The 11,796-nt window shown below is 52.5% G+C and overlaps 1 protein-coding gene across 1 annotated transcript in view; it reads right to left on the bottom strand.

Annotated features, from left to right (window-relative positions):
- Nucleotides 1-200: 200 nt before the first annotated feature.
- Nucleotides 201-11,796, bottom strand: part of SMAD6 (SMAD family member 6) — an 81,773-nt gene continuing 70,177 nt past the window's right edge. Inside the window, exon 4 of the mRNA XM_015142533.3 lies at nt 201-2,072. Coding sequence (XP_014998019.2) covers nt 1,534-2,072 — 539 coding nt within the window. The 3' untranslated portion in view covers nt 201-1,533. The remainder of the gene's footprint in view (nt 2,073-11,796) is intronic.

Raw genomic sequence — 11,796 nt, 5'->3', positions numbered from 1 at the left:
GGGAACTGAGGGCTCCTGCCAGCAGCTAAGTGAGCGAGCTTGGAGCAGGTCCCCCAGACCCAGTCAAGACTCAGATGACTACAGCCCTGGCTGACAGCTTGATGGCAACCTCACCAGAGACCCCGAGCCAGAACCACTTGGCTAAGCTGCTCCCAGATTCCTGACCTACAGAAACTGTGGGAGATAATAAATGTTAGTTATTTTAAGCTGCTAAGTTTGGGGATAATTTATTATGCAGCAAGACATAATACACAGGACTTCTCAGAGCACTTAATATGTTAATATAAATCTCCAAGAAAAAAGATATACAATGCAACATTCCTCTTAGTTATCTGGCCAAGGAAACTTTCTTTTTTTGAGAATATTCTTCAGAAAGCTGATCTAATGATATGGCTCTGGTCCTACAATTCCATGTAACTTCTAACCTTGATTTTGTCTCATGAGCAAATCATTTATCCTTCCAGAACCTCAACTTTTCCCTTTTACAAAGTAGAAATAAACCATCTGCCTTTACATAAATCATTAATACAGCCCTGGATGGGCAGATTCTGAGCTATTTTTGGCTGGGGGGTGGGAAATAGCCTGTCGAGGTCCTAAAAGGATCTACTCACCATGGGGCTTCAGATGGTTCTGCAAGGTAGCAGGTGGGCTTAAGGCCCATTTCAGTCTTTGTTCCCCAGGCCATTTCCACAAAATGGTGAGAAATAGTGTCGTCTTTTAGCTTGCTCATAGCTCAAAGATGGGAGGCATAGACCTGGGCCCTTCTAGGCTAGGGCATGAACCTCCTCCATGAGACTAGAAAAGCTTGTTCAGGATAAATGGCCAGTATATTTTCCCTTTCCTCACCACCATCCCTATCCAATGGACACACCATAGCCATGGGCAGGAAGGAACAACAGAACCTTCTCTGGTTTACTTAAGAGTAAATGTGACTTTCCTCCCTTTTCAATCCGTTCTATCTTTATCCAATAAAACATGAAAACTCAAGTCAAGTTTCAGCGTACACGATGGGTCAGAAATCCGCTGAAGCCTTACCTGCCCCTCTTCGTAAAAAGAAGACAGTTTAAAAAAAACTATAATGCGAATACTTTATTATCGAGTGACTGGTATTAGCTTTTTGACTGGGCTTTAATAGCTCAAAAACCATACACCAAACCCAGGCTTTTCCACCTAGCTCTGCTGTATCATTTTCTTTATATATATATATATATATATAAAAGTAAAGAAGAGGAAGGAGGAAGAGAAAGAAAATATATCTGTATTGAAAGAATTATAAGCCAAAGTGCGTCTTTCTTGTTTTGTCCATATACACACATTGCACCATACATAAATAATTACATTGTAAAAATGACTCCATAATTACAAGTATAATATATATTTCCATATAATATATAAAACTTTATATTAAATCTAGGTAGATGATATCTGGGGGATTTTGTCCGTGGGGGCTGTGTCTCTGGGCATCGGCCCCTCTCGAGGCCGGCAGGTGGCGGCGGCCGCGGCCTCCCACCCACCCCTCCGCCGGGCCCGCCACTATCTGGGGTTGTTGAGGAGGATCTCCAGCCAGCAGGGGCAGGAGGTGATGAACTGCCGGGAGTAGCAGGGCCCCCAGCCCTTGGCGAAGCTGATGCGGACGCTGTTGGGATCGTAGGGGCCGTCGGCGGCGTCGGGCTCGGGCGCATGCTGCAGCCCCGAGCGCTCGAAGTCGAACACCTTGATGGAGTAGCCGGGCGGCACCTTGCGCACGACCAGGGCGCGGCCGCCGGGCGCGTCCAGCGTCGGGGAGTTGACGAAGATGGGGTGCTCGCCGCGGTTGTAGGCCCACACGCCGTCGGGCTCCTTGCTGAGCAGGATGCCGAAGCCGATCTTGCTGCGCGTTCGCCGCACCGACTCACTGCGCTGCTCCAGGTTGAGCTGGCCCAGGCAGAAGCCGCTGCCCTGAGGTAGGTCGTAGAAGATGCTGACGGCCTGGTCGTACACCGCGTAGAGGCGGCCCACGCGCGTCCGGTGCTCCCAGTACGCCACGCTGCACCAGTGGCTCGGCTTGGTGGCGTCCGGAGACATGCTGGCGTCTGCGGGACAAGCACAGGGACCGCCGCGTTATTCGGGGTGGGGAGGTGGGAGGCACCGGGGAGCGGAGGTGGGCTCTGCTGTCTGCACAGTGGGAGCTGGGTAAGGTTTCTAGCATTCAGCAGTCATGTGGGCACCGACTGTGTGCCAGGTTGTCCTCAGGAAATATAGCACACAACAGGACATCTCTTTCACACACACACACACACACTCACACAAAGGAGAAAACAGAGGTTATGAGCCACAGAGTGCAAGCCAGAGAACACCTGTTGTGTGCTAGGTGCTGTGGAAGCACAGACATGAACCCTGCATACCCGGCCCCTGCCTCCTCATGCTAGCAGGAGAGACAGACAGCTGCCTGCACACCCCCAAAGGAGGGACTGACTGTGGAGCACCCATCACGGACCAGGAGTGGTGCACTGTGCTTCTTACTCTTCACAGCGCACAGGACTCACTTGGTCCTCATGATCACTCTGCGAGGGCGCCACCTTCTCCTCCTTCTACAGAGGAGGGCACCCTGCCAGGATTTGAACCCACTAGTCCAAGTCTCAACCTGACAAAGTAGGGTTAGGCTATTGGTGGATGGGGGCGGGGGCTGACATCACCACATTAGAGGACTCAAGCACAGGGAGGTGGGCTGGGGGTGGGGGGAGCTGCCCCCAGGATCCCATCCGGCCTGAAGCAGCAGGATTCCTGTGGTGACCTTGTTATAAATATGACTGCCCGACTGCTCTCTACCTCAGCCTTAGCCTCCCGGTACCGCCCACTTCAGTTGGCTTTCTTGGCAGGAAATGCAGGTTTTCACCAGAACTGCAGCCACTTCTGCATGGCAGAGGAGCTGAGGGTCCCTAAATGACAAAGAAAATGGCTCCTTAACAGCTCTGGAGCTGCCCAGCAATCGAAGGTGTGTGCTGCTCCTCTCTGGGCCTCAGTTTCCTCACTGTATAGCGAAGGGGTAGCTAAGGTGTTACTGAAATCCCTTGTCACACTCTGACTCGGGCCATCTGTGTGTCTAGAGGAGTTTAACAATTTTCTGAGACCAAAGTTCAGACCAACACAGACCAGGGTGCTCCCTGCTCTCATGTGGCCAGCTTCTCAGATTCTGACATCTGGCCTTTCCTTGGAGCTCACAGCTCTGAGAAGCAGGCAGGCACCTATAACTGCCCAGTGAGGTGACATGATTTGCCTGCCATGCCTGCTTCCACACAGGTCCCTGGCCTGGGCCTGTGCAGAGGGAGGTGTTCTGCTGGAGGCCTGACAGAGCAAAGCAAGGTGCTTCATGGCTGTTTTTCTGAGGAAAACTGATCAAAGTCCAACCAAATCCCAGAGGACAACACTTCTAACAGCTTCACCTGGGAGCCTGCGTGGGGCCAGCTCTGGCTGCCTTTGCCTTGGTCTTTCCCCTGCCTAGAAGCCCCAGAAGAACAGGGTGGCAGGGCCCCTGACGTCCCCTTACACACTGGGAGGCCCGCCCAGCCACCTGGCAGAAGGCCGTCTGCCTCAGGGGCCTCCTGGAGGCTGACTGCTCTGCTGTGGCTTTGGGCTGGGCACAGGCTTCATGAGTGTGCCCCTTGCCCTGTGCCTGGCACTGAGTCCCAGACCCAGGTCCCCAAGTCTGCTAATCCAAGGGGTAATCCAAGTCCTCACACCAGCCCACAGCTTGGATCATTCTGCCTCAGTCTCCAGGGAGGCCTCTGATGCTTCCAGCTGATGGTCAGGAGAGGAGGAGGAAGAGGTTCTACATCCTGCCCTCGACTGAACTGCCCTTAGCCAGTGGGCAATAGTGACAGAGACAGCTCAAGCCCTTGGGCGGTCACTAGGTTCAGGCATTAGGCCAGTCCCAGCAGATGGGCAGCTGGGAGAGCCGACTCTGAGCTCCAGTCACTCCACTCCAGTGCCCCTCTCCCCAGCCATCTATCTGGCATGGGTCTGGGAGCCCCCAAGGGCCAGAAAAGCAGCACCGTGCTAGCCTGGCCATGATACTCCAGCACCCACACTGCCCACCAACCAACAAGAATTCCATGACTGTGTCAGGCACAGCAAGGTGGGGATGCAAAAAAGCGATGCCTGGAGTATGCTGGGAGACAGGATGGGCAACGGCATTCGTGAGTGCCTTCTGTGAGATGGGCCCCTTCTTCACAACAGCCTCATTTCACCTCTGCTAGCAGCCCATTCCACAGGTGAGGAAACTGAGGCCCAGAGTACACACCAGTGAATGCTGGGGCCGCCTTGGTGCCAGGCCACACTCTAGAGGGGAGCTCTTCTCCACACTCCAGAGACAGTTCTGCCCTGGCTCCTTCCTAAAACCTGCACACTGAGCAAGCGCCGCTCCCTCCCTAAGCCTCAGTTTCCCTATCTGTAAGCATGACTGCTCTCATGGTCCATGAGTCCTAGAGGTGATTGTTTACAAGCTGAGGCGTCACTATCCCCACTCTTGGAGGACTCCATTTACTGTCTCACTGAGGGAGGGGTCACTGCTGCACCTCTTCACAGACAAGGCTCTGAGACAGTTGCCCAGCCACTCTACCCGACCCATGGAAAAAGGCAGAGTCTAGCTGGGGAAGGGCAGGGGTGCAGGGGGCGGGGGGAGCGACTTTCTCTTTCCCAGCTTCCAAAAGGTTGCTGGCTGGGAACTCTGGGAGGCTGAGGCAGGAGGCTCACTTGAGCCCAGGAGTTTAAGCCCAGCATGGGTGACAAAGCAAAACCTCATCTCTACAAAAAACGTTTAAAAATTAGCTGGGCATGATGGTGTACATCTGCAGTCCCAGCTACTCGGGAAGCTGAGACAGGAGTATTGCTTGAGCCCAAGAGTTTGAAGCTACTGGGAACTGTCATTGTGCTACAATGTGTCACCATTCCAGTCTGGGTGACAGAGTGAGACCTTGTCTCAAACAAAAAGAAAAACAAAAAAGAAAAGAAAAGGAAGTTTTTCAATTCAAGGACAGGTGGGACTTCCTATCCCCCTCCTCTCAGTTCCCCCCACCCCAGCCAGGCCAAACTCGCCCCATTTCCCCGCTCAAAACTCATGTCGCCAGCCTAGCCCCAGTGCGCGTTATGGTACCCTATGACTGGGGATGAATCCACAGAGCCGCCCTCAGGCCTTGCCTGCCCCAGCCATCCAGCTAAGGGACACCCAGGGCTTGAGCCAGGCCCCATCCCCTGCAGCTTCCTTGATGGAACAGACTGGGTTACACCTCATCAGGCCTGCGCTCCTGGCCATGTCTCCCAAATCCAGGGAGACAGACCGCCACCTCTGGGAAGCCCTCTCTGACCTCTCCTTCCTGGGGCGCCTGAACTGCAGCCCCTCCTTTGTCCTTAACAGGCGTCTGCGCTCCTGGCCAGTGCCCCCAAGTTGGTCTACACTCTGACTGGGAAGGGGTGGGGTGGGTCTCCATCTATCCCAAGGCTGCATATCTTCCTTGGGCTCAAGCAATCCTCCTGTCTCAGCTTCCCGAGTAGCTGGGACCACAGATGTACACCTTTGTGCCCAGCTAATTTTCAAAAGCTCTTTTGTAGAGATGAGGTCTTGCTTTGTTGCCCAGGCTGGGATTAAACTCCTGGGCTCAAGTGACCCTCCTGCCTCAATTACTTTTGCACCAACCTAATAAAAGGGAAGGGGGCAGAAAATAAAATACATCCCAGTGCCTGGACATTGCCCCACCCCCCACCCCACAGGGAATCCTGAACCCAGCTGGTGGGCTGGTGGGTTCAGGCCCTAGGGCACGGAAGGGTGGTGGGCAAAAACCAGGGTCTCTTGTCTGATCCAGAGGGTAAGCCAGCCACTCTCAGCCTCCCTGTCCCCACTCAGCTCTCAGTCCCCGGGCGTCAGAGCTTGAGTATCCACTGACATTATCTTATCCAGTGAGACCCAACACTTCAGCCTTCCACAAACCAACACATTTTTTTTTAACAGGGGAGCTGGGAATGACACAGGGCGACTACTGCTTCATTTTTGTTTCTGTTTGAGAAACAGTCTCACTCTGTCACTTAGGCTGGGGTACAGCAGTGGCGCAGTCTCAGCTCACTGCAGCCTTGACCTCCCAGGCTGAAGCGATTCTCCCACCTCAACTTCCCAAGTAGCTGGCATGATAGGCACACACCACCGGATTTTGCCATGTTACCCAGGCTGGTCTCAAATTCCTGGGCTCAAGCAATCTGCCTGTCTGTCTCCCAGAGTGTTGGAATTACAGGCATGAGCCATTGCACCCGGCCTACCACTGCTTTATTTTGCCATGTACAGACTTATTTTCTAACTTATTTTTATTTCTTTCACCATGGACCAATGAAAACTTAGTTTTGAGACTGGCCTGTTGGGACCACTAATGGAGTCCAATAATCTGGTGCCCCAAAGACAGCATCCTGGGAGGCGTCGAGGGACTTGCCCAAGGACACATAGCAGTGGGTGGCAGACCTAGGGCCAGAACTTGAGAGCCCAGAATTCTACTCTAACCCATGCCGCATGGTCCACAAGGTTTCACAGTGAGACTGTCCTAAGGCTGCCACCAGTGACTGGATATGTGGCCATCGATAAACTGCTAAATGTCTCCAAGACTCATTCACTGTATTTGCAAAAGGACTGATTCAATAATCAAGTGCCCCACTCACACACTGTCCATCTCTGAATTTTCTAGACACTCCGGCAAAATCAAGTGGGTGCAGAAGGAAGGAGCTGCCTTGTTTACGGGCTCCAGTGTTGGCCTTACCCTTCAGAGGCCAGGGATCTTTAGTGGGGTTGCGGGTCATGGCCCAGGGTCGCCGCCATGGAAGGTCTCAATAGGACTGTGGACAAGGCCCTTTGCAAACTGCGAAGCACTTTACAAATGTTAGGGGTTAGCCCCTAGCCTGGTACCTGCAGTGAAAGAGGTGCCCAGTGAGTGAAGGAATGGAAGAATGAAGCAATGCATGTCTGAATGTCTAGAATGAGCCCTGCTGTGGCTCCATCCTCTCACACACATATGTGCATTCAGATTTCATGTGGTGTGTCCAACACAAGCTGACATGCTCTCTGTGACACCATGAGTGAGAAGGTAGGTGCCCCCTAACCCATGGTCCCTACTCTGTACTTCCCACAGCTGCACGGCCCCTTCACCCTGTGCCTCTCAGTCACAAGCCTGGGCTGCCACTCAGGTGAGGGGACAGTCTCTTACAGAAGGATCTTTTTCTCCTCGTGGCTCCTAGGCTGTGGTACTGCCATCTCCCACGGCCATCAGCCTAATTAGGAACCAACTCTTTAATTGCAAATAAATACCGGGGAGTCAGACCCGAGTGAACAACATCAAAGATGACCGAGTTCTGACCGAAACGCCCCATCACTACCCCCTGCTCAGGGCCTGGCCTAGTTCCCAGCCAGACTCTGGGTCCTGCTGGGAGGGTTCCGGGGGAGGAGGAGAGGCGCTGTGTCTGGGATGGATGGCACTAGCCTGGGAGGAGTCCTGCCTCCTGGCCCTGATCCAGCAGGTCATCTCCCTCCTCTGGCCTCAGTCTTCCCATCCGAACAATGAGATCATTACTCTCTCCCCAGCTCTAAATTTCCGTGATTTAATGTTCCTAGGACTAGCAGCTCTAGTCCTAACCACCCAAACCCAGAAACCAGCTCAGGTATCTATCAACAGAAAACCAATAAACAAAAACTAGGAACATCCAGCCAATGAAACACTACTCACCAGGAAAAAGGAACAAGCTACTGACACCCGCAACAAGGTGCATGAATCTGAAGGGCATCCCATTGAGCGTGGGAGGCCAGACACAGAAGGTTCGTGGTATATTTCCACCAAGACAAAACTCTTGAGAAGGCAAACTAATCTACGGCAGTGTAAATCAGAACAGTGGCCAGGCATAGTGGCTTACGCCTGTAATCTCAGCACTTTGGGAGGCTGAGGCGGGTGGATCACCTGAGGTCAGGAGTTCAAGACCAGCCTGGCCAACATGGCAAAACCCCGTCTCTATTAAAAATACAAAAAAATCAGCCGGGTGTGGTGGCGGGCACCTTAATCCCAACTATTTGGGAGGCTGAGGCAGAAGAATAGCTGGAACCTGGGGGGCGGACGCTGCAGTGAGACAAGATTGTGCCACTGCACTCCAGCCTGGGCAACAAGAGCGAAACTCCATCTCAAAAAATAAAATAAAATAAAATAGATCAGAACAGTGGTTACCCCTGGGGAAAGGGAGACAGCTGGGAAGAGGCACAAGAGAACTTTCCAGCATGATGGAAATGTCTGATTTCTTGATTGGAACCATGGGAACTTGGGCATCTGTGCTGTAAAAAGACACACCCTGTACGCTTAAAGAACCGTGGATTTCATTTTAGGTATGAGACCTTGAAAAAAATTAAAAAGAAGAAAGTGGCAATGTCCTGTAGCTGTCCTAGAGTGGCCCCAGCAGGGCTCCACAGTGGCCCAGGGGACAAGCCCTTTATCCTCCTGGTGGCAACCACATTCCTGCCACCAGAGGGTGGTGGCTGTCTGCACCGAGGAGGAGGAGGTGACTGGTCCCAACAATAGGCCTTCTCCCCTGCACAGAAATCCGCCCCTCCGATGGCTGGCATTCTTTCCTCTACGCCTCTCTGCCCAGGGAGGGTGCTACGAGCCCAACATGTAATTTTGTGGGGGTGCAGGGGCACCAAGGGAGCTGACTGCAGTCTGAGGGAGGCGGGGAGTGCTGAAATCCCAAGAAAAGCCTTTAGCTTCTTCAAATCAGCAGTTTTCTGTCAAAACAAAGGGCAGGAACGTTCCTGTGTGCTCCCCCGTGGGCTGCAAGCTCCAAGAGCCTGAGCATAAACTGCAGCCTGCTTTCTTCCTGCTTCCCCCTTTCCTTTTGACCAGACTGCCTCAGACTCAGCCATCCCCTAAAGGAACCAGCGTTGTGCCCAGCTTAGACTCTAAGGTTCAGGGCATTCATGGGAGGCTCAGCCCGAGTCCTCTGGGTCTTCAAGGGTCTGGGTCAGCAGGGGAGCAGGTGGTCCCTACTCCTTCACCTTCCAAGTCTTTGCTGCTACTTCACACACACCTGGGCCATAGCAACCTCCCTGGCTCTCCCAGGGCTAGATGGAAAGGGCCTGCTCAGCACCTCATTGATAGGCCTGAAACAAGGGCAGACAGGCCCAGACCCTATCGAGAGCAAAGAAGAGATACTCAAAAGTCTCAGAGGCCCAGAGAGGTTACGTGACTTGCCCAGGGTCACCCAGCAAGTTGGTGGCAGAGCTGAAGAGGGGCCCAGGGCTGGCTTTTTCAATCTCCTTTGCACAGGGCTGCACTGAGGCCTCCTGCCCTCCTGGAAAACTCCTTTCTTCTGTCCCATGTCATGCCTGTGGCTTCAAGTTCCAGTCCAACCGGCAGCTTTTCATCTGTGGCTCCCAGGCCTGGGAGTAATTACGTGGCCCTGCATCTGGTTAACCTAACACCCCTTTTAAAGCCTTGTTTGCCCATTTGATAAGTAGTTTTTGTTATCAAACTTAGAGGGAAAAAGGAGTTTCCACTTAACTCTCCTTTGTCGTTTTAAGCTGCAGAAATGGCTTCAGGTTTTGCAGCAAGTCTCGAGATGCAGCATTAATTAGAGGCTATTTTTCTTTTCTTTGTGAAGGGAGGGGAAGACCAGTTCTTTCTTTATCCACCGGGCTCCGGCAGTAAAAGCAGAGAAGGAATGTGCACAGGGCCATGTTAATGGTCAACAGCTTAGAACGAGCCTCTCTGCTGAACTCTTTCCAAAAGCTGGGCCCAGCTGACAGGAGTTTCCTCTTATTCGCTCCCACCCACCCCTCCCCACCCCCCACCTCAGCTCCAGCACCTTTGGCTCCTAGAGGAAGCCGGGCTTCCAAGGGGAAGTTCCTAATCGGTCATTACATCACGGGCGGTCTGGCCACCACTGCAGCCTGACTGCACAGGGCCCACCTCAGGGGCTCTTTTGGCGGCTGGTCTCTACACTGGCCACCACCCTCCAGACAGCCGCTCAGCTAGTCGGCTGCGGGTGGAGGGATGCCCCTAAGACAGGGAGTGTGATGGGAACAGGAGGGCAGCATGACAGAACCAGGAGGAGGGAGACTGAGGAACATGCCATCCACATGGCCAAGGCGCAAAAACAGGCTCAGAGAGGTAAAGTGACTTGCCAAGGTCACAGTGGAAATGAGTGACACAGCTGGGACCAGGATGTCTCCTGCATAGGGTTAAAAGCATGGACTAGGGAGCAAAGGTGCCTGCATGTGAATCCCAGCTCTGCCACTCAGAGCTGTGAAATCTTGGGCGAGTGACTTCACCCTTCTAGGCCTCAGTTTCCTAACCTGTAACACAGGGATGCAATCAATGGTTACTTCATCAGGGTGTTGGGATTAATTTCAAGTGTGTCAAATAATGCCTGGCTCAAAATAGGCATTGCATAAGTTAACAGCTATTATGATTACTAATATTATTACTACCATGCAGCCTTATCTACATATATATATAAATTATATGACAGAGTAACTCAGCCTGTATAGTTCATAAGGGCATTCATATTCAGTAGTAACACCTGCAAACATAGTATGTGCCAGTGGAGTTGAGAATCAAGGGGAAATAATAATAGTCATGATAATAATATAATAAACTAGCTCACATTTAAGAAACCTTTACCAAATACCAGGCAGTGTCTGAAACCCTTTAAATGCACTACCTCAACATATGTTAATTCTCCCATCTTAAGATGAGAGAGCTGAGGCCTGAAAGTCCGGAAACATACCCCAACTTCTCAGCGACGAAGCTGCAGAATTGGGATTTGAGCTTCCATCTATCTAACCTTAGAGATGCGGACTCTGCATCACTCCTGTGGTTGCAACCTGTGGGCTGCAAAATCCTAGAGGACGTCAGGGCAATGGCACAGAGACCATGCTATAAGAAGCTAGCCATGTCCACTCCACGCCATCACGTGGGGGTTCTGCAAAGACTGGACAAGAAGAGGGGTCCTCGGAGGTGACAGTGCTAACGACACTGCCCCACGACATGCTGCCCACCTTCCTAGGAGGGCGGTGGGCTTTTCAAATATCACACCCTAACAGCTATTTCTGGCCCCCTATGCAGCCCTGGAAACACACTTTTTGGCTTGTAAGTGTAGTTTGTCCCCCACACTCAAACATTCTACCCCTCTAAAACACAAAAATGAGTATTTTGTAGATGGGCTACAATCATAATAATTGATCTTGGGCAAGGGCTGCTACCCCTGGCTCGTCCCTGGGGAGTGGGAGGCACTCTACATGCTTCATTCATGATCCTTTTTGAACTGTGCAAGTCCAGGAGGCAGAATCATCCCAATCCTCAGGACAGACCCAAAGTGAGAGTGCAGCGCAGGAATCCCGATCGACTGGCCTGACCCTGAGCCCACTGTCTCTCCTCTGGGCCCTCCTTGGTGCTGCCTCATATGCTCCCTTAGCTCTCCTGGGTGGTCCTCAGAGTCCCCCAGTCGCAGGAGGGGTTTAGGAGTGATCTGGGGTATCCTGACGGTCAGCGGCCACCTGGCTGGGCTGTACCCAGCCTTCTCGAGGCCAAGGGTTTTCTGCAGGCTTTTCTCTGCAGAAAGGCCTTTCTTTCAGCCTCGGCGCCCTGACTGCAGCCTGCTTGGCCCCACCTCTCTGGAAGAACAAAGTGGTGGCCCGGGCTGTGATGGGTAAGGTTTCCATTCTTTTATCTCTTGCAGTATTCAAACAAATCCTGAACAGATGAACTCATCTTGCAACCCTGACACAAAACAAGCTTTTTTTTTCAC

The sequence above is a fragment of the Macaca mulatta genome, chromosome 7 (genome assembly GCF_049350105.2).
Source record: "Macaca mulatta isolate MMU2019108-1 chromosome 7, T2T-MMU8v2.0, whole genome shotgun sequence".
NCBI classification, from domain to species: Eukaryota; Metazoa; Chordata; class Mammalia; order Primates; family Cercopithecidae; genus Macaca; species Macaca mulatta.
This window is presented reverse-complemented; position numbering and strand designations above follow the sequence as displayed.